This window comes from Phyllosticta citriasiana (genome assembly GCF_038021145.1).
Source record: "Phyllosticta citriasiana strain CBS 120426 chromosome Unknown IWZ02scaffold_5, whole genome shotgun sequence".
NCBI lineage: Eukaryota > Fungi > Ascomycota > Dothideomycetes > Botryosphaeriales > Phyllostictaceae > Phyllosticta > Phyllosticta citriasiana.
The window spans coordinates 1075951-1100025 of NW_027117282.1; the positions used below are offsets into that span (position 1 = coordinate 1075951).

The 24075-nt window shown below is 54.0% G+C and overlaps 12 protein-coding genes across 12 annotated transcripts; 8 read left to right on the forward strand and 4 right to left on the reverse strand.

The window, feature by feature from the left end:
- Positions 1–1206: 1206 nt before the first annotated feature.
- IWZ02DRAFT_376401 (putative phenylalanine ammonia-lyase) lies at positions 1207–3403 on the forward strand (the record flags this gene model as incomplete). Its single annotated transcript, XM_066764886.1, has 2 exons — positions 1207–1447; positions 1497–3403. 2 exons carry the CDS (start codon positions 1207–1209, stop codon positions 3401–3403), a joined length of 2148 nt encoding a protein of 715 aa, XP_066623814.1.
- Positions 3404–3637: 234 nt separating this feature from the next.
- Positions 3638–4814, forward strand: IWZ02DRAFT_517328 (uncharacterized protein). Its single transcript, XM_066770695.1, has one exon. It carries the CDS (start codon positions 3681–3683, stop codon positions 4440–4442), a length of 762 nt encoding a protein of 253 aa, XP_066623815.1. The 5' UTR covers positions 3638–3680; the 3' UTR covers positions 4443–4814.
- Positions 4815–5018: 204 nt separating this feature from the next.
- Positions 5019–7822, reverse strand: IWZ02DRAFT_231316 (uncharacterized protein). The gene is made up of 2 exons (XM_066762948.1): positions 7373–7822; positions 5019–7321 (listed from the first exon to the last, which is right to left on the reverse strand). The coding sequence occupies exons 1-2, from the start codon at positions 7726–7728 to the stop codon at positions 5032–5034; spliced, it is 2646 nt and encodes an 881-aa protein (XP_066623816.1). The 5' UTR covers positions 7729–7822; the 3' UTR covers positions 5019–5031.
- A 172-nt stretch (positions 7823–7994) lies between these two features.
- IWZ02DRAFT_448700 (heme/steroid binding protein-like protein) lies at positions 7995–9267 on the reverse strand. Its single transcript, XM_066767347.1, has one exon. The coding sequence runs from the start codon at positions 9182–9184 to the stop codon at positions 8111–8113; it is 1074 nt and encodes a 357-aa protein (XP_066623817.1). The 5' UTR covers positions 9185–9267; the 3' UTR covers positions 7995–8110.
- A 175-nt stretch (positions 9268–9442) lies between these two features.
- Positions 9443–9975, forward strand: IWZ02DRAFT_489632 (uncharacterized protein; the record flags this gene model as incomplete). The annotated part of the gene is made up of 2 exons (XM_066769596.1): positions 9443–9666; positions 9729–9975. The coding sequence occupies 2 exons, from the start codon at positions 9443–9445 to the stop codon at positions 9973–9975; spliced, it is 471 nt and encodes a 156-aa protein (XP_066623818.1).
- A 215-nt stretch (positions 9976–10190) lies between these two features.
- On the reverse strand, positions 10191–10643 carry IWZ02DRAFT_432192 (uncharacterized protein; the record flags this gene model as incomplete). The annotated part of the gene is made up of 2 exons (XM_066766201.1): positions 10191–10429; positions 10484–10643. 2 exons carry the CDS (start codon positions 10641–10643, stop codon positions 10191–10193), a joined length of 399 nt encoding a protein of 132 aa, XP_066623819.1.
- Positions 10644–12328: 1685 nt separating this feature from the next.
- On the forward strand, positions 12329–14654 carry IWZ02DRAFT_448706 (major facilitator superfamily domain-containing protein). The gene is made up of 5 exons (XM_066767348.1): positions 12329–12705; positions 12877–13274; positions 13321–13417; positions 13468–14124; positions 14178–14654. Exons 1-5 carry the CDS (start codon positions 12451–12453, stop codon positions 14379–14381), a joined length of 1611 nt encoding a protein of 536 aa, XP_066623820.1. The 5' UTR covers positions 12329–12450; the 3' UTR covers positions 14382–14654.
- A 237-nt stretch (positions 14655–14891) lies between these two features.
- Positions 14892–16624, forward strand: IWZ02DRAFT_498499 (uncharacterized protein; the record flags this gene model as incomplete). Its single annotated transcript, XM_066770213.1, has 2 exons — positions 14892–16335; positions 16394–16624. One exon carries the CDS (start codon positions 14892–14894, stop codon positions 16188–16190), a length of 1299 nt encoding a protein of 432 aa, XP_066623821.1. The 3' UTR covers positions 16191–16335; positions 16394–16624.
- A 317-nt stretch (positions 16625–16941) lies between these two features.
- On the forward strand, positions 16942–18107 carry IWZ02DRAFT_517337 (uncharacterized protein). The gene has a single exon (XM_066770696.1). The coding sequence runs from the start codon at positions 16983–16985 to the stop codon at positions 17742–17744; it is 762 nt and encodes a 253-aa protein (XP_066623822.1). The 5' UTR covers positions 16942–16982; the 3' UTR covers positions 17745–18107.
- On the forward strand, positions 17790–18733 carry IWZ02DRAFT_468996 (uncharacterized protein; the record flags this gene model as incomplete). Its single annotated transcript, XM_066768676.1, has 3 exons — positions 17790–18103; positions 18166–18202; positions 18263–18733. 3 exons carry the CDS (start codon positions 17790–17792, stop codon positions 18731–18733), a joined length of 822 nt encoding a protein of 273 aa, XP_066623823.1.
- A 233-nt stretch (positions 18734–18966) lies between these two features.
- IWZ02DRAFT_231412 (major facilitator superfamily domain-containing protein) lies at positions 18967–21194 on the reverse strand. The gene is made up of 5 exons (XM_066762949.1): positions 19899–21194; positions 19642–19828; positions 19442–19591; positions 19275–19390; positions 18967–19224 (listed from the first exon to the last, which is right to left on the reverse strand). The coding sequence occupies exons 1-5, from the start codon at positions 20777–20779 to the stop codon at positions 19059–19061; spliced, it is 1500 nt and encodes a 499-aa protein (XP_066623824.1). The 5' UTR covers positions 20780–21194; the 3' UTR covers positions 18967–19058.
- Positions 21195–21907: 713 nt separating this feature from the next.
- Positions 21908–24065, forward strand: IWZ02DRAFT_231514 (fungal-specific transcription factor domain-containing protein). The gene is made up of 6 exons (XM_066762950.1): positions 21908–21913; positions 21962–22183; positions 22233–22357; positions 22407–22564; positions 22639–23010; positions 23073–24065. Exons 2-6 carry the CDS (start codon positions 22136–22138, stop codon positions 23816–23818), a joined length of 1449 nt encoding a protein of 482 aa, XP_066623825.1. The 5' UTR covers positions 21908–21913; positions 21962–22135; the 3' UTR covers positions 23819–24065.
- The last annotated feature ends 10 nt before the right edge of the window (positions 24066–24075 follow it).

Genomic DNA, 24075 nt, shown 5'->3' on the forward strand with positions numbered 1-24075 from the left:
GGCTGGCAGAGGTAGTCTCAAAACAATGGAAAGACTGGCGCGGCTCTCCACAAGACCGCCTCGGCGTCCCTGCGGCGTTTCCAGCCATCCAGAACGAGACGCGACTAAGGTAGCGCCGCCCGACCCGAATCGATTCTCAGCTGTCCCACGTCAATGTTGGTCTGCGGGGTCCTGCGGAGAAGAGGCAAAGAGGACGTGGCGGAGCAGACGAGCGGATGCTCAGGATCTCGGTGTGTGCGCGTACCCCGCCATGTTTTCACTGCGCTCTCCGAAATTGTGAAACAAAGAGGCACATTGACGCGGACCTGGCTTGGTGGCTGCGTCGGGCTGGGGCAGACTCATCAGTGTGGCCATTGGAACTAGTCTGCCAGTTGAACCAGTGGAGCAGAAGCCGTGAGTAATCGGAATAGAGAGGTGCGACCACATGGGAACGTTCCTGTGCCACGGTCGAAGAGTTGCAGGGTTCACCGCCTCCGCCAACAGTCGCGTGCACGCTGCATGCACTGAACAAACGACCACTACTTAGCTGTTTGGCCTAGCTAAACCACGGCTCTCTCCCCTCGCTTCTCCATGTCGTCCAGACCAAGCCCGCCGCTATGCGCCCGCCGCCAGCTGTGCCTGACAGCCCCGGCAGCTGCGGCTGGAAAGCCGCCTGTAAGCGTCTCTCAACAGGTCTGAGAACATGGCTCGCTCGCTTTGTCTTGACGCTTCCACGAGCTACCAAAGTCTTCAATTTGTCGTGCTGGCTGGCCATCGTTCTTTCGGTTCCAACGGCTCGATGCATTGTGGCAGCTGACATGGCTTCAGAGCCGCTGTATCCAGCCTCTGGTTCTACAAACGTCTGGCCCTCCGAGACATCGATAAGAACCATCAGCTCCCACTTGCTTCCTTTTTGGCCTGTTTGCAGCTCCGTGTGCGCCATATCTCAAAAAGTCAACCTCAGTTTTATCTCTGTCCCTTTCATCTGCCTCCATCCGAGTGCTCCCGTCAGCAATTGGCTCGCCCGCCTCCGACAGACTCCCTCAAGCCATAGCTTTCGGCTGACGGCTCACCGGCTGCGACGAGGTCCAGCTCGCTTTACTAGCTCCTGTTGACATATAACAAACCGAGCGGTTCCATTCCTGCCCGCTTGACATTCCGATCCCACTTTCCCACCCAACTCTACGCACCATGGGCGACCACAGACTTCCATCTCGTACCGTCGAAATGGCCGCCGCTTCTCACGTCCGCATCACCCACAAAGCGTGGTCCAAGATTCAAGCAAACAGGACGAACAAAGCATCGGCGGTCGTTCTCGATGGCGAGTCCTTGGATGTGGCCTCGCTCGTTGCTGTGGCCAAGTACGGCTCGACGACGGAACTGGATCGGAGCCCCAAGACCCTAGAACGAATTGACAAGAGCGTGGAAATGCTAAGGAGGCATCTTGAGCGCGGAGACTTGGTCTACGGTCAGACTATCCAATCCCCTGGTGACATCACTCACTGACTCCGATACAGGTGTCAATACTGGCTATGGCGGCAGTGCAGACACTCGAACGAAGGACCTCAAGTCCCTCCAGCAGGCCCTCGTTCAGCATCAACAGTCTGGAATCCTCACTTCCATTGATACGGGAGTGCCCGACCTGGGAGTTGGCGAAGAAAAGGTTGCGCCAACCCATCTCGAGGACTTTGGTAGCCTCGCCATGCCCACTGCTTGGGTCAAGGGCTTGATGCTGCAGCGTGTAAATAGCATCATCCGCGGCCACTCTGGCGTCTCTCTGCCCATCATCGAGTCGATTGTGAACCTGCTGCAGAAAGACATTACCCCCGTCGTTCCCCTGCGCGGTAGTATATCTGCATCTGGAGATCTGTCTTCCCTCTCTTACATTGCTGGCGCGATTTCTGGAAACCCCGACATCTTCTGCCGCGTTGGCAATCCTCCTGTCATTATGAATGCCAGGGCAGCTCTCGAGGCTCACGAGTTGCAGCCAGTGGTCCTCGCCGCAAAGGAAGGTTTGGGTCTTTTGAACGGCACGGCGGCCTCCGTCTCGGCTGCTTCACTTGCAGTGCAAGAGAGCAATCAGCTTGCTCTCTTGTCGCAGGTCCTCACCGCCACCTGCGTCGAGGCGCTCTGTGGCAGCGCTGAATGCTTCAACCCATTCATTGCCAACATTCGTCCGCACAGGGGACAACTTGAAGCCGCTTCCAATATTTTCAACTTTCTTCAAGGCTCGCGGCTTGCCTCTGGTCTCGAAGGGGAGAAGAGCGAAGACCACATCATGGGTCTTGCACAAGACCGTTACCCTCTCCGGACCTCATCTCAATGGATTGGCCCTCAGCTTGAGGACCTCTTGCTTGCTACCGAACAAGTCTCGGTTGAGCTCAACTCCACCACCGATAACCCCCTGATCGATGTCGACGCCGACTTGATCCACCACGGTGGTAACTTTCAAGCTGCCAGCTTGAGCTCCGCCATGGAGAAGACTCGTCTCAGCCTTCAGATGCTCGGCAAACTCATGTTCTCCCAAGGTACCGAGCTCATCAACTGCGCTCTCAACAAGGGCCTCCCCCCTAACCTCGCGGCGGACGACCCCAGCTTGAGCTTTACCTGCAAAGGCATTGACATCAACATTGCCGCCTACATGAGCGAGCTGGCCTATCTTGCCAACCCAGTGAGCTCCCACGTGCAGAGCGCTGAGCTGCACAACCAAGCCGTCAACAGTCTGGCCCTCATCTCGGCGCGCTACACGCTGCAAGCCGTCGAAGTGCTCTCGCAAATGTGCGCCGCGTACATCTTCGCCCTCTGCCAGGCACTCGACCTGCGCGTCCTGCAATACCGCTTTCTCCAAAAAGCCCACACCGATATTTGCGCGCTCATAACCTCGGCCGCCGCATCCCTCGCCTCGGACAAGACATCATCTACCGGCTTCAACGCCGACGCCCTCATCGCCACCATCTGGCCCACAATCAAGGAGACCTGGAGCGCCAGCACCAACATGGACCTGCTTCCACGTTCAGCTCGCGCTGCGCGCGCAGGCGCCCTCGCTTTCCTCTACGAAACCAGCGCGCCGCGGGCGGCAGTGGAGACGCTGGAGGCGCAGATTGCGTCGACGCTGCACGCGCTGTACACGGGGCAGCGCGACCGCATGTTCGAAGACCATGTGCGCATCACGCCCGAGTACTTGGGCGTGGCGTCCAAGCGCATCTACTTGTGCGTGCGCGGCACGCTCGGCGTCGCCATGTCGCGCGGCCTGGTCGACTACCCGGGCTACCGCGGCGGCGCCGAGGTGGGCGGTGCCGAGGCGACGGGTGGTGAGGATAGTCGCCGTACCATTGGCACCTTTGTCAGCCGCATCTATGAGGCGTTGAGGGGTGGTGAGCTGTACCGTGCTGTCATGGAGGCGGTCGAGGAGGCTGGCGCGTAGATGGTTGACAGCTCTTCATGTCTGCTGCTAGATTGCTCCAACTTTTTACTTCTCACTGCATTCGGTTCATGCGTCGGAGGCTTCATACATGCTTCCCCCTTTTGCTCTTTTCCAATTTCTTCCTCCTTTGAGTACGGAGTTGTACGATGGCTGCTGCGTGGATACCATGGAAGCATAGAACGACATTGAACCAATTCAGTCTTGCAACACTGCTCCAACTTGCACCTTTTCAGTCATCGCCTTTGTCAACCAACATGTTCCCGAAACGGTCTTGGGGATGGGATACCTCGGAAGGAGACGTAACAAAGACACTTCTTCCCATTTACGCAGAGTTCTTTCACAGCAACGCTGCCATTTCCCAAAGCCCTTGACAAGAGCGCAAGACAAAGCAGTCTCACAACACCAAGGTATATGTGCCCGCGCAGCAGCGCCACTGACAGCCAACAAGCAGCACCACTACAAAAGTACGCCCATCCCATCCCAACGCAACCACCATCATCGCCGCCGCCATGGCCGACAACAACAACCACCTAAACGAAATCCGCGCCATATCGCGCCAAGCACGCGCGCAAATCAAATTCCTCTCGATGCAGCCGGGGCGCAAAAGAGGCTGGACAACACACTACAGCGCCGACATCCAAGCGCACGCCATCGCGGGCCGGACCCGGAGCGAAATGCTCCTCGCCTTGATCCTGCACCCGCGCAGCGCGCCCGACTACCTCAACGCCGACGCCTCGCAAAGCGTCGGCCCCGTCGCCACGCTCGACGTGAGCTCGCGCCGCGTGCCCGCCCGCCTGCGCGTGTACCGCGCGCTGCGGCCCTACGACCACGACGGCGCGGACCCCGTCGTCCCGCACGAGGTGCTGAGCCAGCACTCGCAGCGGCTTTTGGCGCGGTGCGAGATTTTGGATGTGCGGCTGCGCGCGTGGGAGGTCGGGTTGGAGGTGGAGGCGCATCCGGCCTCGGTTGTCGCGGTGTATTTGCCGTACGAGGCGTGCGCTGTGCATCCGGTTTGGATCAGGTTTTTTCGGGCGGATGATGTGGTGGGCGATGGGGAAAGGTTTAATCCGGTTCAGATCGGGTGGTTTCCGGTGCCGCGGCCGCGGCGGAATGAGGATGGGGAGGTGGTGGAGGAGGAGGACGAGGAGGAGGAGGAGGATGATGATGATGATGATGATGAGGATGTGGAGATGACTGATCAGGAGTAGGGCTGTGTTTTCGGCTTCTTTCTTGTCTTTTCTTTGGGCCCGTGGGTGTGGAGAGATCTAGAAAGCATTCATTTATTCCTACGGTTGCGCCTGGTACATTAAGGCTTTTTACAAAGATTGGTAGCAAAAGCTGTGTCACGCACAAGAATGGTTTTCCGTGAACTGGGCTTAGTATGCTCCCTTTCACTCTGTTCCATAGACGCTCAAATGCTCCAAGAGCTCAACCTGAAAGCAACAGGAAGCGGACGACAGCTCAAGAGCTTGAACATACATCAATGTCAGCCGCTTCTCATAATGTTTATCAAGTACACCATACTTGATTGGTCCTGCAGCTAGAGTGAAAGCTTGCTTATCTGAAAACACCCCCGAATTTTGGCCAAGCAACACGCACTGAGCAACGTCACCTGAACCATTACCCCACTACTTTCTCCGTCTCCTGAACCTCAACTCGTCGCCACTATCTTCACCGTCATCATCTCCACCCGCGAGCAAAGTAGCAGTTCGCGCGCTCCCGACGGCGCTCCGCTTACTAGAAGGCTCCCTCGATCCATAGGGCGGCCCCATAGCTGGCCTCTTTCCCCTCGAACTTGCCGTCGATATCGCAGTCGAAGGACGCAACGAGTCGCCAATAATCGTCTGGCTCTGAGAGCCGCTATCCGGCGTTTGTCGCTGAGACGTGTTCCGTGATCTGTCGCTGGCGAAAGAGGACCTGACGCGCTCTCTGGGCTGGTCTTGGGCAGCGATAGAGGCGATGCGCTGGTTGCGGGCTTCGCCGGCAATCTCTTCGGGCTCGACGTCTTGCATCTCGGCGTCGTCTCGCGGGCGCGTGGATATCGAATTTACTGGCCCGCTGCGTTGAGAGGCGCCTGTGTTTGATCGCGGGGCTCTGCGGCGGAAGGAGGTGCCATCGTCGTCAGAGTCGTCGTCTCGAGACGCCAGCAATCTGTTGCGAGAGCTTTGGATTGTTGATTGACTGCCCCTGCGCCTCAAACTGTCGCGGTCAGGTCGGTCGCCAAACCAGTCGTCGTTGATCATGTTGTTGTCCTTTGGTGTGACTTCTTGGAGACCAACAATGACCTTGCGGCCGCGCATAGGAGTTTCTTCGTTGGTGTCTCCGCGTCTCCGCTTCCGGAATTTCTTGAAATTCTTGCGTCCGTTCCATTCTGCTTTCCAGCGCCCGCTGTCTACATTCTGATCTCCTGTGTCCAGCCGGTCCTTACGGGCCTTCACTTCCATCTCTTCAACTTGCGCCAGGTTCCTTATTGATTCAATGTCCATTCCTTGGAGCCCCTCCCGAAGAGCCTCTTCGTCTTCTATCCTCTGCTGTTCTTCTTTCTGAAGTCGCTCCTTGGTCAGCTCTTGGACATTGATGTCTTCAACTTTCTTCTTCTTGCGTGAGTCGAAGGGGAGTTTGGCACTTGGCTTCTTGGCGCTCTTGTGTCCTTCATCAGGAATCAGGGTTGCCTCTCCATAAGACGTCTGAAGCCCTTGCTCCATTCGTCTTCGCTTCATGGCGGCCGAAGCAGGAAGAATCTTGTCCACCATATTCTCTCGAGTTTCAGTGGACTCGACAACTGTATCACCATGATACGGCCTTTTTCGACCCTTTGCCGCTGGGGCTTCGGAATTATGGCGGGATGGAGCTGACATTTGCGACTCGACTGGCGACGGCTCATCGTGGATATAGTCGCCAACTTGTGTTTTGAATCTGCCACCTTCTGGCGGTGGAGGTAAGCCCGAGGATTCAGAAGGGTCGAAAGTATCAAATCCCTTGAATCGCGAAGTTGTCATGGCACGGCGAAATCCGCGACGCCTTGCCGGGAGCTGCTCAACTCTAGTCTCAGGTGGTGGCTCGGTGCTCGGAGGCGGTGCCGAAGGTGCTGGTGTCTCGCGCGGTTGCTGTTCCTGTGGCGTCGCGAAAGGCGTACCGCCGAGAGACTCTTCAAGTGGCTTCCTCAGACCTGTAGCATCGTTCATGACGATGGCATCAAGGAAATCGCCCTGTCGGATGCTTCTCTGTCCCAGTATGATATCGGCGGTCTGGCAGATACGTGCCTTTTCATCATCATCGTTGGGGCGAACCAAGACAACACCTTTGCCGTCGCTTCCGTCTTCAAACTCTCCCAGACCGCTCTCGCCTGCAACATTTTTGATGTATTGCACCACATCCTCTGACCTCGTCGAATCGATATCAATGTCATAGGACAGCGCTTTTCCGCTTCCCTGCTCAATAACCGGAGCAAGATGCGAGTACTGGGTATCGTTAGTGAAAACGAATGTGTATCCTTTGAAAACGCTTTCACGCTCAGGGTTAGGCTTGAACAGCGCAGCGTCCCTTTGAATCGGCTCTTGCCCAACGTCGGGGATGAAATCAGCTTCATTTGGCCAGCTGGCATCGAAATCCAAAGCCAAAGCACTGATTTGCTGTTCCTCGCCTTGGGCGACCTCTGGCCTCGAGACTTGTTGTTCCAGGGCATCCAGCCACGCAGATGTCACAATCCATTTTCCGCTGACCAGTGCTTGCAGGCCCTTGGGGGTGTTGCGCTTGCTTGCGACGACATGCGTCGTGTGTTGGGGCTGAAATCTCTCGGTGAACTTCACGTCGCAGCGTTCGAGGTGTTCTTGCATGTCTTGCGAATTTGCTTGCTGTGACTTCTTCTTCTTGGCTTTTTGGGAGCTGAGGGTGATGTTGACAGGATGCCACTCGAGCCTAGCGTGTTCATTGTCAACCAAGTTCCAGTTGTCTTGTTGGTTCACATACCGCCACAAGTCTTTGCATTGGCCCATTTTGATGACATGGACCTCTTTTCCCTGCGTCCTTGCCCCGATCACCTTTTCGCTACCTGTGAATTTGTCGCCATCGAGTTCCGTTCCAAATTTGCTTCCAAGATCCCTCAGAACAACTTCCGACTTGCGATCCGGCCTCCCAGCTGCTTCTGCCTCTGATTTCTTGACTTGGATGGTCAAGTGCTTGCGTGAAAAGCTCTTCTGCTCGGGGTAGATGTAACAGTTGGGTCCAGAGTGGTCCTTGCCGCGGCCAAAGAGGTGCTCTGTTCCTGGCGACAACCAAATGCGTTTGCCGCCGAGAAAGTGGCCCTCGTTCGAGAGGAGCCACATTATGGAGTTGACTATGTTGTCATCGAGATGCGTCGTTGGAGGTAAGCTGGGGGACTCGGTCGGGTTGGAGGAAGGTGAAGAGGGTTAGTTGCGGGGGGGGGGGGGGGGGGGGGGGGGGGGGGGGGGGGGGGAAGACGCGCAGGCGAATGCGATAGGCAGACGCGAAACGCGCCAGGGTCCAACGCGCATCACATGACCGCAAAATCGCCTGAGGGCTCCGTGTCCATTTGCAAAAAAACTGAAACATATTCACAAAGGAACAATTCTTCGCATTTCAGAGGGACGATGACTTCATAGCGTGACTGTTGATAAAATTTCATTGAAGCGGCCTGTCTTGGGTATCATGGATAACAAAAGCCCGTATGAACACAACCCTATGCAATCAATCCATGTCATCCAAACTCGTTCCTGTGCTCTCTTCCACCAGAGGTTCAGGTACCAGGATACCGACGACACATTCACTCAGCATGTTGTCCCAGTTGACCCAGGGGTGCACCTCGTTGAACAACTTCTCCCCGTCCTTTCCAGCTGCTCTCCTTAACTCTCCTTCGCCGCCAGGATGGTAGGGCAGATAGGGTGTAATATTGTAGACCTTGCCATGGTAAGCAGACCAAGCTGGCATGACTTGTCCCGATTGTTTGTTTCGCCGCCCGTTGTGTGCTTTTAGCATGGATGGGGTTACGCGCTGGAGGGAGGACACGCCGGAGAGGTTCGAATTGGATTTGACAAGAGCAGCCCAATCAAGAGGGGAGTGTCCCGGAGTGAGTTGTACTTTTTGCCGAGGGTTCGGTGTTTTCACAGGGGCGGTAGATGGAATTCCAAGAGAATTCGAGCTCGGTGCAGCCGGTCTTCCTCTATTAGGCACTGGTCCAGAGGAAGGAACCCGAAGAGAAGGCTGTGCAAGTCGAGGCGGTGGAGGCATGAGCTGGGAAGCTGTCTGTTTTGGCAACGGCTTCAATGTGGGAGGCTTCAATGCAGGTGGCTTCATACCCGAGCCAGACGCACGTTGTGCCGAATTGACAGCGGGAAACTGCGGAGGTGGCATCTTATCCTCATTATCTGTTTCCTCCGAGTCGCTTCCTGAGGCCAAGGCGAAGGATGGTATCGTTGGTGGGGCCGTCGCCTTGGGTGTTGTGGGAGATTCACTCCCTTTGTCGCTGGTGACGGTCTCGATCTTAGGCAGATGCAACGACCTTGGGGCATCATTTGCAATAGAGCGGTCTTTTGGTTCGGCGGCAGTTTGCCCGTTCATGTTCTTGGGAGCGTTTGCGGGAAGTCGCGGTTCGTGGTTTGAATCATCTCGAATCTGTCTGTCGAGGGCTTCTTGGTTCCCGGTCCCTGAATGCGTGCAACGCCTCGAGAGTTCTTGGAAGAAGTGGGCCAGCGATTCCGTGGGCGGGTGTCGATAGAACAGGAATGTGGCGGATACCAGGAGCAGTGATATGCCAAAGAGCATGACGGGGATCGCGGGGCGAAGGCGAGTGGGAGGGAAGAAATACCCAAAGACCGGTTGGTTCAGGACCTCAGACGAGATGGTGGGGCGCTGGTGGCGAGTCATTGATTGCCAGACAAATGACTCGCGACGTCGTCATCGACCACGTTCAGCCGGAGGTTTCAAAGCAGCCACGGACGGGAAGCTCCAGCTTTCCGGTTGTCAACACGGTTTTGTTTTTGTTTTGCCCCAGAAGACGACATTTGAAGACCAGAACAAGTCATGCATGCTCGCATCTTGCCGCCAGTCTTCCTGAGACCAGCGCGTTTCGCCTTCTCGCCCTTAGCCCGCCGATACCGCACAAGCGCGAAACTTCAAACACCCCGAGTAGCTGTCACTGGCTTCCGGCCGCTGCATCAGCCCATCGTTGCTCGGCGGGGCGCCCAGATCCAAAGCTTCAGCAGCAAGAGAACCGCAGACGAAGTCGTTGACGACATTCAGGAGCTGTGAGTTACTCCGAACTCCAACATCTATCTGCATGAAACCATCATCGCTAACCAATTAGCAGTTATGCCACTGCTCGCGATGAGTTCGAGATAGCTGCCGAAGAGACCGAGGGAAACACGGTGTATGCGGCTGATGACCGCGCCGCAGCCAGGGAGGCTCTTGACAAACTGAAAGAGAAGTACGAATCCGTCGTCAAGGGCACAGACAGTTCAGTCGCGGACGAAGTCCGTCAGAGAGTGGGGCAAAGGATCAGGGAGCTCGACAACGCGGTTGTCGCGTTGGAGGAACAAGCCACACAAGGCGATTAATGGCACAGTGGGTGTCCAAAGAAATGTCACCCATCTTGATGGCATGGTCGACATCCGTCAAGACCAAGTAAACAACAGATCAGGATCATATTCTTTTCTGACGATAGTCTGTCGATGCAATGGAGGGCCAGCTTGCTCGATTGATACAAGTCTTCCCTCGTGCCATTGCCCCGGGTATATCAAGGTTGTGAATAGGATCTTGTCCGCCTATGGGTCTACAACTCATCTTTGGAGACTCCTTTGATGCCCACCAGCTCGGTCTCAAAGATGAGAACGCTGTTGCCGGGAATAGGTCCAATGCCCTTGGAACCATATGCCCACTCAGGCTGGATTGTCAACTTCCTCTTCTCGCCGGGACACATGTCAAGAAGACCCTGGTCCCATCCTTTGATGACACGGCCACTGCCGACGGGGAAACTGAGAGGCTGGCCGCGATTGTAGGAAGCATCGAATTCTGTGATCCTCGCGTCAGCTTACTCAAGATAATGCAATTGAATTGCTTGTGTACCTGTGCCGTCCTCCAAGGTGCCGCGGTAATGGACGTCAACCTCGTCTCCGACCACAGTCTTGCGTTTGCACTCAACCTCGTGAGTAACCTCAATGTTAAGAGGCTTGTCTAAGGCAAAGACAAGCGGGAGGAAAGCGGCAATCAGAGTGATGAAGCGCATGATGTTTGATTCGGTTGTTGGAGAGAGGTTTCGGAGTGTGTTGCGTTGTTGCTGAGAGTCGAAGCTTGGACACGTTGGCAGACCGCGTTCCCGGCGTGCCTGGCAGGAGCTCCCTCTGTTTCCTTGTCCCATCTGATATGATCAACCTCCACAACGAATCATCTCCAACACAAGCTACTCCACAACACGAGCCATCTCCGTCGCATGTTTCGACCTTGGACAGCACCAGGACACCCGGTACCGCTGGACGCGTATTTGTTGGGCCATGACCTCCGACAGCACCCCAATCACCGACAGCGGATCAGGCAGTCCAGACGCTATGAATGAATGTCTTGTTCAGTCAGCGCAAAGAAAGGAAAAGCTACTAATGGAGATGATTGGTACAATTCTGAAGCCGGCGTTACGTCTGCTCGCCCTTGATGCTCATCGATTCTTTTGGACGAATGGTCAACCATGACCCTCAAGCTTTTTTCCACGCCTTCGCCCTGCTTCTTCATTCAATTTTCGCGCTACGATAGAGCTAACGAGCTTCATCTTAAACCCGAAAGAGACGATTCCACGACTTCAGACTATTGACTCCCGCTGCCTCTATGTCCTGAAATCGGTTCTATCTCGCAACTGACGGCCTCGCCCCTCATCTTTGGAGACTGACCGTTCAGAACCCATGAATCAAGCTATCTCGCAGACGACAAAGTCCAAGATGGACCGTGATCCTCAAGGTTTACACTGCGGCATTTGTTGATTGGCCTGTTGCGAGGTTCAAGACAAGATCCAGTCTTTTCAGGGACCGGCATAATGATGGTTGCTACTTTAAAAGACACCGAGACACGAATTCGATTCAACACCGAACAAGCCGACTTGGAGTCAAGGCACAGCCATCGCTGAATTCTTTTTCAGTTCAAGATACGACGAAGTCAGGCACGTCCAATGAGAGCACTTTGGGCCTGCCTATTGCGTGCACTGTTGAGAATTCGAATGGCTCCAATTGCGCCTTGCCCCGGCCATCTCTTGCCTGGAACTGAAAAGCGGATAAGACCGTGCGGATCAGGACGTGGGTTTGGCCGAAGACCATTGTGACAGCGCTATGAGAGTCAAGCTCATCTGCCAAGTGCGGGGTTGTCAAAGCCCTAAGTCCTAAAGTAGCCTCACCTTGTTTTTTGCTCTTTTTCTCCATTTAACCAAGACGAACACCACAGTTCTGCGAGACCGGCCAATACACTTGATGATGCGTCCAAGGACCGTATTCTGCAAATCACTTGCTCCACCACAAATTAGAAAAGAGCTAATCATCACTTAAAGATGGCGTTTCTGTCCTGCTGCGTCAGGCACTCAAGAGCTCGGGTCTCGGTCGACCTCCTCGGATATCTTTCCTTCTGGTCGGCCTCGGGGTAGCTCTACTTTGGCAGATACGTCGGCGGATACGTTAATAACCACCGGTTACGTTTCACGGCACATTGTGTCAATTGAGTCCAGGCGGCTCCCCGCCTGCAGCCACAGCTGCGGACATGTGTCTTGAAGAGGCAGCGATCCGCCAAGGGTGGAAAGTTCCAGCCATAAAGGAGGCACGTCTTTGTTGATGATGCGGCAACTCGAGTGAAGGCGTCTGGGGAATGCGGGGGTAAGCCACAATTTTTGTGGAGAAGTGATGCACAGTCCCTCGACTGCTTTTAGGTCCGGACCACTGCATAGTTATCTTAAATGCTCTTGCATACTCGGTTCCCACCTTCTTGCTGCCCTGCTTGCATCTCATTCTGTCTCGTAATTTGTATTCGTTATCCAGATTTTCGTCTTCTCCTACAAAGCAGCCATGTCTGTCACTGCAGAAGACGAGAAAGCCGCCGCTTACAGGCAAGAGAATATGGGTTCCCCCAAAGAGGGCTCAGAAAAAGATGTCGAAACCGCAGAGCCGCTGGATTTGCAGTCCACCTACGTCGGAGATGGGGGGGCCTCGCATTTACCAAACGAACACCGCCAGTATCTTCTCCAGCGACATGGGACCCTAACTCTGGACCCTTTGCCTTCGAACGACCCAGCAGATCCCTATAACTGGCCTGATTGGAAGGTAAGATTTCCAAATCTCTTTCATCAGCTTGTGAAGACCATTTCGTCTTCATTCAAGGGCAACTTCTTGTCTTTCCATGCCCCAATCCTCGTCCTTTGCATGTTCCATAGGCGTAAAAGCGAGGACAAGGTCCCTCCTTCGATGAGACAAACTTGATTCACATTCTCGCAGAAAAATGCCAACCTCTTCCTTGTCGCCTTCCATGCCATGATGACGACCTTCACGGCTGCAGGTATCATTCCAGCCTTCGAGTCCATAGCAGAAGATCTCGGCTGCACTTTGCAAAGAGCGTCTTATTTGACTTCGATGCAAATCGTGGTGCTCGGCTACGCGCCCCTCTTCTGGAAGCCAATATCCTATCGATATGGGCGACGACCTGTCTGGCTACTGTCAACACTATTGTCCGCCGTTTGCAATGTCGGTTGCGCCGTGAGCCACAGCTATGCAGCCATGGCAGCCTGTCGCTGCTTGGTTGCCTTCTTCATCAGCCCTGCAATCGCGATTGGGAGTGGCGTTGTCGTGGAAACTTTCTTCAAAAAAGACCGGGGTCGGTACATGGGAATTTGGGCGTACGTCAAACCAAGCTTTTTCCGAAAGCGCCACTGACTTACCAAGGCTCATGGTCACTCTTGGCCCACCAACCGGACCGTTCATCATGGGATTCGTGGCGTACCATGTCGGATACCGCTGGATATTCTGGATATACACTATTGTATGTGGGAAACACCCTCGGCTTTGGAGCATCCTAGCTAATCGGCCTAGATCAATGCTGTACAGTTCGTCGGCTACTTCTTCTTTGGTCCTGAGACACGCTACATCCGCCAAGGCGTCGAACACAGTGGCGGTACCTTCAAGCAGGAATACCTTACGTTCCAGCGGCTTGACCCAATGCCACTCGACTGGTACGAGTTCTTGCAGCCAGCAAGCCTGGCCAAGTACACCTCTGTCATGATCCCCGCCTTCGCATACGCAATGGTCTTTGGATTTGCCAGCATCTTCCTCACAGTGGAAATTCCTCAAATCTTCATCGAGAAGTTTGCCTTCAACCCTCAGCAGATCGGCCTTCAGTTTCTGGGTCTGATCATTGGCTCCGTCATCGGCGAGCAAATGGGAGGCCCCCTCAGCGACTTTTGGATTAACAGGAGGACGAAGAAAAGTAGTCAAATCAGGCCAGCGCCCGAGTATCGGCTGTGGCTGAGCTACTTTGGATTCCTCCTGGTGATTGTTGGCCTCATCGTCTTTGGTGTGCAGACTGAGAACGCCAAACACCTGCACTGGAATGTGACTCCGATTGTCGGGATAGCTATATCGGCTGTGGGAAACCAGATCATCACGACGGTCCTCGTCACCTATGCCGTCGACTGCCATCCTGAAGCCTCTTCAAGCATCGGAGTATTTGTCAATTTGATTCGCAGCACAGTGAGTATTTCTCTAGCTTCAACCGTCAGGTCAGGCGCTAATGCGACAAACAGTGGGGATTTATCGTGCCGTTCTATGCCCCGGACATGATTGCAAGCTTGGGCATGAGTGCCACCGGAGGAGTCATGGCTGCAATCGTCTTCGCTGCAGGTTTTCTTCCTATTGTGTTGCTGCAGATCAGGGGAGCCAGGTGGCGCAGAAGCCGAACAGCGAAGAACGAAGCGCGTGGAACTGACGCTGCTGGTCGAGGTGATTGAGCTGTTTGGCCTGTATTTTCAACTAAAGCATCTGCAAATAGACTTGTTAGATTTCTGCCACGACGTCATTCTAGAGTACTCGAGAGCGTTCACAGACACTTGACATTTTTGAAGATTCTTTCAAGGAAATGCAAGACAGGGAAAGCGCATCCTCGTGATTTTACGAGCTTCCTTCCTTGTCAATCACTACAACAAATGCACTCTCTTGCTAGTTACCAGAGGGAATTGCATTCTGGCTTACCGCTGAACAAATCTGTCTAAATCACCAGCGCCGGCTGAACTCTGGACGTGAGCAGTCCGGTGGTACTCACCTCCCGCCTGAGGTACCTCTTCTAACTCTCTGCATCTTCAGCCGACACTCGCCCGCTGTGGGTTCCAACAACATTATTTCTTCTCGCTATAAAAGCCTTTCTACTCTCATCTGACAACGGTCAGCGCTCATACATCGCAATCCACACCTGGACCCTCTTGACCCATTAATCTAGATCTCCCCACCAACAAGCCTACACCATGGCCGACGAGCAGTCTCCACCACCAGGACCGCCGGATCCTTGCCTGATATGTCTCAATCCAGAAGGGCGCCTTTGCGGTGCCTGCCACTCCGTCGCTTACTGCAGCAAGGACTGCCAGAATTCTGATTGGAAGAGCCACAAAAACATCTGCTCGCAAGTCGTCGAAGAGCTTGAGCGGCCCAAGGGCAATTTCAAGCGCGCCATCATTTTCAAACCCGACGATGACAAGCCGCGCCTTGTCTGGCTTGAGGTGCAACGCATCAAGGACCCAGATGATGAAGAAAAGTCTCGTCTTTCTACCGCCCGCCCGATCGCTGATTTCTTGGCCTGCCGTCAAGACGCCGTCAGCGGCGTCGGTTTTCAACGCAACGTCCGCCGCGGCCGTGATCTGGAGCACACACTGATAATCAACTTCTACGAACGCTATGATCCCAACTATAGCGTCCGTGAGGCGACTGACGTTCGCAACTTTCATGACTTCATGGGCCCCGTCATTTTCTCGAAGAAGACCGGCTTCACTCCAGATGGGCTAGATTACGGAGACATCGAGGCCACGGACTACCTGGACATTATCGACTTCTTGATCACGTTTGGCAATCCAATTTACAGAGACCGGAGCTACTTGCTTCCTTCCACGCGTTTCGAGTCGAACTTTGACCTTGCTGCCGACTTCCGCAAGCTTGTCCTCAACAACGACACTTCGGACAAACAGGACGATGACAACCAGTCGAAGCAAACGAGCGAGCGAGCCACCGAAGACAAGACCACCGTTCAGTGCGTGCGTATTGCCTGCGAAGGCGACTTGCGCGGCGGCTCGACCAAGCTCAAGCACGTCGTGCTGCCGATGACCGACGCATCTTCCCACAGTATCCAAAACGTGCCCTCGTCCAAAGCCTACCACGCCTCTCACGTCTCACAGCTCGTCGGGATGCCGCTTCACCTGCGTCGCGTGATGCGCGAACACGGCGACAACGAGACCAACCACGCAAACCCGGAAGCGACGCTATTGCTGCATGAACTGCACGACATGTCGAGCGATAGCTGGGGCTGGCCGCCGCCGCAATGGCAGGCTCACTACGGCATCGTCGGGAGCGTTGTAGCCATGCGCGACGACGGCGAGGATCTGACCATCCAGCAGGTTCGCGAGCTGTGCGAATTCGCTCGCCTGGTGGCCAGGCCGCTAACGAATTCGGCGTTTGAGGGCGATGTCAAGCCGGACGATGTGAGGAGGCACTACTTGACCCGCGAGAAGATGAATGATTTCGTCAGGATGAAGAGGCTTGGGAAGCAGGAATGATGGGGGTCAGGAGGACTCGTGGCTTCCTCTTTTGTTTCCGCATGGAAGACACCGACTCCCCAGCTTCCCCTCCTTCTGCAGTCTTTACCACCGTGACCACTACTTCTCTCACGTCTTACTTCAAAAAATGACTGTTTAAAACATCGTCAGTCAACCTTCGCTCCCACAAGACTTCGAAATGTCCTAACCGTAGCCTCTTTCAGACCAGTACCCAGACACTCGTCGACTACGGCAAAGGCCTCTATCTCGTTCATCACTGAACACAAATACCATGGCTGAAACAACACCACCGCCTTCCGTGAAGCCTACAACTCCTTCATCGACAGCAGTGGACCTGAGCTTCGTGCGTGCTTCGACTGCGAAAAAATGGGCCATTTCAAACGATGTTGCCCTCGCGGTGCTTGCTTCGTTTGTGGTGGGATCGGCCATTTGAAGGAGTGCTCGACAATCTCGAAGGATAGTCAGGGCAAACGATGTGGCTTTGAGCTTTCTGGGTAGGAAGTTTCGATAGCTTGCGATGGGATGGGATGGATATACCAGCCCAGCGGATGACTCAACGGAAGGGCATGCTTTTTCTGTTCAGCTGCATTTGCTTTGAGTGATTGCCTTCAGTAGGTGGCCAATCGAGATTAGATGGAAAAGGACTCATCAAGGGATTGGGCTTCCAGAATTGACTATCCTTAAAACACATGCACAGTCCGCTGTGATTGGGCGCAAAGTCCACAACTTGATCGAAAGGAAAATTCCAGGTCCGGTGGCCATTTTGCCTCTGTGATTGATTTTGAGTCTTCCATGGCGGGTAATGAATTCTCCCTTGGTGCAGAGGTGGTGACTGACAGTTCCCTGCGTGCAGCCACAGTAGTGAAGAACAGCTCCGTCAGTCCGGTCGCCACATCCAGGAGCCGCAATATCTTTGCTGGACACCTACAGTGGCGTTGCCGTCAGCGCCGGAATCCTGCTTCCCGTGGATTGGCGATATCCGGGATACTGTCACGAATGTGTCGCTCGTCCCCGCTGAACGCAGGAAAAGTCGAAGTTTCTTTCTCTTTCTACTCCAAAATGATCTATCTCCCTGTGCCTTCGATCCAGACGTTCACCGTCCATCGAACCTCGGACGTAACGGTCCCCGATCAGCTCAAAGTTTTCCGAATCTTCTTTCTGGCGATTAACGTGCGGTGTGATAGCGCCAGGGACACTGCTAAAGAACAAACTCCAACATCGCGTGTAGGAACGCACAAGGACACCTTCAAATATTCCTTCGACATGAAATCATGCCGGACAGAATCGACCAATATCAATCTGCCAGTTGAAGCTCAGCATCATCCACGAGCCGAATGTTGTCTCGTCTCGGCCAAGCTATCCGACCGCGCTATCGATCGTATCTGCCAGCCAACAGGTCAGCCAGGACAGACCTGCATACTACAGCCGTCAAAGATAAAAAGCAAAAAAAGAAAAAAAAAAAAAAACCCCCACCATAAGATGGAGTGCAAAAAGTACATTCACATTGACCACTGCGTCCACTGCACATCAATCCTGGCGATACCCAATTCGTGACCACGGACGTGAATACTACCACCGCAAGACAAGTCAGCGACGCCAATGGGCTCGATATCTACACCCGCAGTTCCAGACGGCCTCGCTGCTCGCCATGCTGCCCGCGACAACGCCATTCTCAACACTTCCGGCGTTGCGCCCGGCTTCCTGCAAGCCAACCTCATCGTACTTTTATCGTGCTATACGTCTGATTTCCGCCTCCTGTGCAAGCGCAATCCAGTTCCTTGTGTTTTACTCGCCGAGTCGGCAGATGTCGGCACTTTCGATGAGTTGAAGAGTTGGGTAGACGGAGTAACAGGGGAGAGCGTGGCGAGAGGGATCGATATCAGGAAAGATGCGCCGCAGTTCATGGTGTACAAGTAGGTGGTCACACTGCTTTGAAGGAAAGGGACATAGCTTATCAGTTCGTGGTGAATGACAGAGATGGCCCGCTAGTAAAGAGCAAGTGCGAAGGCATTGTTGAGGAATGGACCTAAGACCACGTCGCGTTTCTGATCGGCTGCTCATACTGCTTTAAGACCGCGCTCACCGAGGCCGGCCTGCCCCCGCATCACATGGTCTTGGGCCGCGTGGTCCCCATGTATCGAACGATTATTCGACTTTGCCCAGCGGGCGCGTTTACCGGTGGGACGTACCTGGTATCGATGTGGCCATACAAGAAGGCGGATATCGAGAAGGCGAGGGACGTGACGAGACCGTATGTCACGACCCACGGGGAACCGGTCGCTTGGGGATGGGATGATGTCAAGGTGTTAGGAATTGACAGTGTGAACAAGGTGGATTGGGATGAGCCGCCTGTCACGGAGAACGGCGAGCCTCTAAGAGAGAGAGAGAGAGATGAGGAAAACGTGCCAGTCTTTTTTGGCTGTGGAGTGACTCCGCAAGAGGCTGTGATGAGGGCCAACCTGTCTGGCACGATTATGGGCCATGCCCCAGGCCACATGATTGTGCTGGATGTCAAGGACGAAGCTGTAATCCAAAAGTCGTGATTGAGGAAGGGTATATAATTCATGAAGAGTGTAGTAGTTTGATCCCTTGACGCCGTATGTCGTGTCAAGACAGCCCCCATCATGCAATGTGAATTTCAAAAGCGAGCAGAGCAAAAAGGGTGCGGAAATCACAACAGCTTCGTCTGGGAAGCTGGACAAGGAGCGTCAGCATATGATATGGAGAATCAAGAATCAGACGTAATTCTTACCACATTGCTGCTTGTCTTCCGGAGTGCCCGTCGGAAATTGCGAGCAGGCGGAACAAATTCTTCCTCGAGCACGAACTCTTCTGCAAAGTGCGGTTCGAAGTGGCGCGTCTGGTGTTTCAAAGATGGTACTCAAAGTCGATCGCTCTGTCACCAGTCTTGACTTTTCGCGTATCTTCCATTTCGCCGTGAGCAATTTTCTGCTTCTCGTCGTTACACTTCTTGATGTAGAGCCACTTGGCAAGAATAAGAGCCTGGCTAACGCAAATGGCTCCGAGAGAGAATCTATGGACAAGTTAGCGGAATGAAGCGGAAGGGGTAATTTGAAGTCTTACGCATTGCCAAGGCGGTATGGAGCAGTGCGATAGATCTGGCCAGCGACTACTCCTGCGGTATTTCCAATGGTCTGTTGGAACCCAATGGCCGTTGCACGCCTGTAGTGTGGAGCGACCTGATTTTGTCAGCCATAAACCTTGCCTGGGGCTTGTAATGGATGACATACATTTACGTTGAGCCAGGTCAAGTTCAACCCAGGTCCGTTGTACACCGCAATGGCAGTGAGAAAGCAGCCGAAAAATTTGACACCGTCCGAGACATCGGTCAGTAAGAGCACATAGCCGACGATACCAAATAAGTTCGCAAATGCGACAAACTGGGGATGTGTCAGCTGTGGACTGGAGCTACAACCAGAACCATACGCACCGGTCCACGAATTTTCAACCTGTCCGAGACGAAGGCCAGAGCTACAAAAGCAAGACCGCCAACAACGTAGACCGGGATGCAGAGGTATTGCGATTGGAGAGTGTTGTAGCCCATGCCTTTGATGATTGAAGGCAGGAAGGTGCTGAAGCCGTAAAGGAGAATGTCCTGGCAAAACTGGATAGCTCCACTGTGAATCAGATTAGCACTGAGTGGCAGACAGGAGGTTTCAAACAACAAGTTTGGGGTTACTTTCTTACCTAACGTAGACTTTGGGGTCCACCAGAGCAATCTTAACTTCTTCCCATGAAAATTCCTCACTGCCCATGTATGCCTGACGCTGAACTGCCCTGATTTGCATCATTTCCTTCTCTTCCGAATTGAGAAAGTATGCATTGGACGGGTCGTTCGGCAGTCCAAACCAGATGAGAGCAGCGATGATGATGCTGAAAAGTCCTTCAATGATATAAACCCACTTCCAACCCGCAAGGCCGGAGATGCCATCCATGTGTAGAATGCCGTACGCGAGCAAACTTCCAAAGGCGCCAGCAATTGCAGTGCAGACAAACAAGTAAGCCACACGCTTGGCCTGTTCCTCTCTCCGGTAAACCATGGTCAGGTACAAATTTAGGCCTGGGAAAAGGCCGCCCTCGCAGGCGCCAAGGACAAGTCTTGTTGCATAAAGACCTCCAATGTTGGTGATGAAGCCAGAGAAGATGGTGACAAGCGACCAGACAACGCAGAGACTGGTCATGAGGATGCGTGGAGTGAGTTTCTTTAGGAGTACAGCCCAGGGAGTTTCGAATGCCACATAGGTAGCGTAAAATATTGACACTGCGGTAGAAAACTGCTCGGAAGTGGCGCCAATGTCCTCAGGCATGCCGGCAGTCTTGACATTTCCTATGTTCGAGCGATCCAAAAAGCAGCTCTTGGCGATGGTCAGCCCCGTTGTGTCGTGTTCCTCAAGCATCTGACTTACCAGGTAGACCAGCATTATGATTGGGGTGAATGCCAGGTCAAGCTTAGCCAAAAGCTTAGTCTCCTTGACGGGATCCAGGTGTAGCACGGCTTCTCCAGATTCCGTGTCGCTTCCGCCATCCTGGTGCGGGCGTTTGGCATCCAGCTTTCCAGAGTCGGCCATGGTGTGGTTCTCAGCGGCTTCGATTCTGTCGCGGGTACTTGACGAGCACAAATTGCATGGTGTTTTGCAGATGATTTTATCTGCATCGTCCCATGCTACACCAGGTTAGGCCGCTGGCGTATCACAAAGCCTGGCCTGCTGGGTTCAGATTGCTGATCGGATTGCAAACCCGTGGAGAAGCGAGAGATAAGCCGTCGTCTTTCTTTCGCATCATTCCACCGACAAACGCTGGTGGACTCATCAGATACATGGCCGAGACGGACATGATGCTGATTCCGAGATCAGCAGACAGAAACCTGGTGCAAGGAATGGCAGATGCAGTGGCCGAAAGGTCTGACGTCGAGAGGTGTCGTGAGGGGTCGAGGAGAGGATGGAAGATGGTGGCCGGCCGGCGATGGGGCGCGTCTGTGCCACATCCATGCAAGCGAACGGCAACGCTGACTCCACCTTCAATTGCCATGTACTCCCACCATTCAAGTCTCAGCCTTGCCGCTGAATCACCCTGATCGGATGTGCTACCCAGTGGCTTTCACGGTGCAACGCTGCTCTGATGGTCCTTGTCGCTAGAATCCACGTTGCCCCCGCAAACGGACCCACCTGCGCCCCAGAGTAACCTCGTCGATCATGTCCGCAGTAAAGCAGTCCTCTTCGCGGAATCGCAAGTCCCCAAAGTTCAATGATCCATACAGACGGACCTCCTTAGCGTGAGATCTCTCTACTGCGTGCTTGGTCGATGGAGGACTTGTCCTGACAAATCCGAACCAGTTGCGAAGTCTGTCGAAAGCGCAAGACAAAGTGCACGGGCGAATTGCCTTGCTGCAGGTACTGCAAGCTGCACAACTTGGAGAGCAAGTGCCACTATCTTGAGCAAGAGCAAAAAGTTGCTGTGCGCAAGTCATATCTCCTAGAGCTCAAAGCTCGGCTAAAGGCCTACGAAAGCAAGTCTTCTACGAGGGTGGATGAATTTGTGGACTGACTCAGAGGCAGCTGCCGCTGTTCCAACAAGCACACCTTTGGCGGAGCCATCGCCAACTTCAGTAGATGCTCCAGAAAGTGGAGAAGCTGAAACTTTTGAGAACAACCCTCTCACCGAGGGCCTTGCGCACCTGACCATTACTCCCTCTGGCCAACGACGTAAGATTTGCAACCCAATTCAAACTCCTTTTGGTTGACTTGAAAAAGACTATTTGGGTCATTCTTCGGCGACGAGCTGGGCTCTCCGACTGCGTAACTTTGTCGAAAACGAGACTCATCTTGATCAGGACCTCAAGATCGAGGTCCAATATCCCACATACAACCCGGCGGCATGGCCAAAACGTCGTCCGTCACTGACAGGGAAAATGAGGTTACCACCATATGACTTTTGCCGTCATCTCTACTATGCCCAATAATTCCTCTACGTTGGTGACTTCACCGCCTCTCAGATCCAGGAGAAGGACTGACGCGCAATCAGATTGGTTTGGCCCTGAGAATGGCCATATCTCTTGGGTTGCATCAGGAAATGGTAGATCCGGACCTGGACGAAGCAACCAGAGAGCTTAGACGGCGCCTTTGGTGGTCTGTCTATTCTATGGATAGGTAAGCTCTGCTGACAGCATTCCATCAAGGCAGTACTGACAAGTGGAAGAATCCTGTGCGCCAAATCAGGTAATCCAATCACCATTCTGGACGAGGATATTGGCGTCTTGCCTCCATCACGACTCCCAGATGAATCTGAGATATGTCCCGCGACTGTGATGTCTCATTACACTCAACTCTCTCGAATCACTGGCCGGATAATGAACGGTAAGTTTACTTTCACATCATCTGGCCGTCGAATCTCTGCAGTGATTTTTGCAACCACCATCTGACCGAACCAGACATATACCGCAAAACCGGACAGAGCGTCAAAACAGGTTCCAGCCTCGTTGCTTCAGTCAGCAGCATAATGAACGACCTCAACAGGTGGCGGCGTGACCTTCCAGCCAGCCTCCAATTCGACCGCTCTCATCTCGACGCCGGTATCAAACGCGAGACCGTCTCCGTCTTCCTCCACTTTTACCAGTGCGTGAATATGACGGCACGCCCGCTGCTCTTCCGCATCGTTCAGCGACGCCTTGTCTCTGGAATAAAAGAGACGGATTGGCAGACGGGTCTGTCAGCCATGACGATCCAAGTCATCAAGGCATGTGTCGCCGCCGCAAGAGACAGCACCGCAATAATGCAAGCGGCTGCGCGGCAAAATCAAGTTGGTGGGTCTACAAATCTTCCAACATGCCCATTTGCAACAGCAGAAATCTGACAAGCTTGGTAGCCAACTTTGGCTGGATGGACAGCGAGCACTTGTTCAGCGCGGCGATTGTGCTCGTCATGATCAACCTCGCCTTTCCGCGCAGCTCGCGCGATGCACAAGCCATGGACGCGGCGCTCGAAGTTTTGCGCGGCATGGCCGAGAAGGGGAACAGCTACGTCCGCGCACGCCACGAACTGCTGACCAAGCTGCGGAGCATGGCTCCTGCATCCGCAAGCATTTCGGTTCCGTCCTCTGATGCTCCCGCAATGTCGGAAAACAGTGATGCTGCTTTTGCTTCGTCGCCTCCTCCACTTTACGATATGGGTAGCAGCTACGTGACCACTCAACCATCACATCACGACAACACTGGTTTCTCTCCTCACCCTGTGCCCGCACCGCCCTCCACGGCTTCTCCCATCGAAATAGCGACACCCCGGAGCCGAGTTCGACAACAGTCGTGGGCTTTCCCCGCATCTTTTTCCAGCAATTCGTCCTTCCCACTGTCCTCTTTCAATGCCGCGGCTGCGAGCCCAGGGATGGGACCCGGGCCGACGCCAGGAGCATCGGACGTGGGGCTGTGGGAAGACAGCTACGGAACCTTTGATGCGGGCATGAATGGCGTGGATTGGGACAGTTTTCTGATGACTGATGTTGAAGGGACGGGAGTATGTGACTGGGCGTCGAACGACGTGGGGCAGCAGCACCATCAGGGGGAAAATGAAGGCTGGGCTGGATTGTTTGGTGGGGATGAGGAGCGATGGATTTGAACAGAAAACGGCGAGAGCGCTTTACTCAAAGACAATGGGAGGATTGTCATGACAGAGCTGTTCTCCGTCATGTTGAACGCAGCCAAAGCAAATGAGAATCGCAACCGTAACCTCGACCAAAGATGGCCCGTTTCTTGGTACGATTGCGGTTCTAAATGCCGCGACTCCGTAGCCCAGCCTCGACGGCTAGATGACAGACCTAGCCCCGAGGAAAAGAGTCCGGGAAAACCCCATAACGAATGCGTCGATGGCAAGGA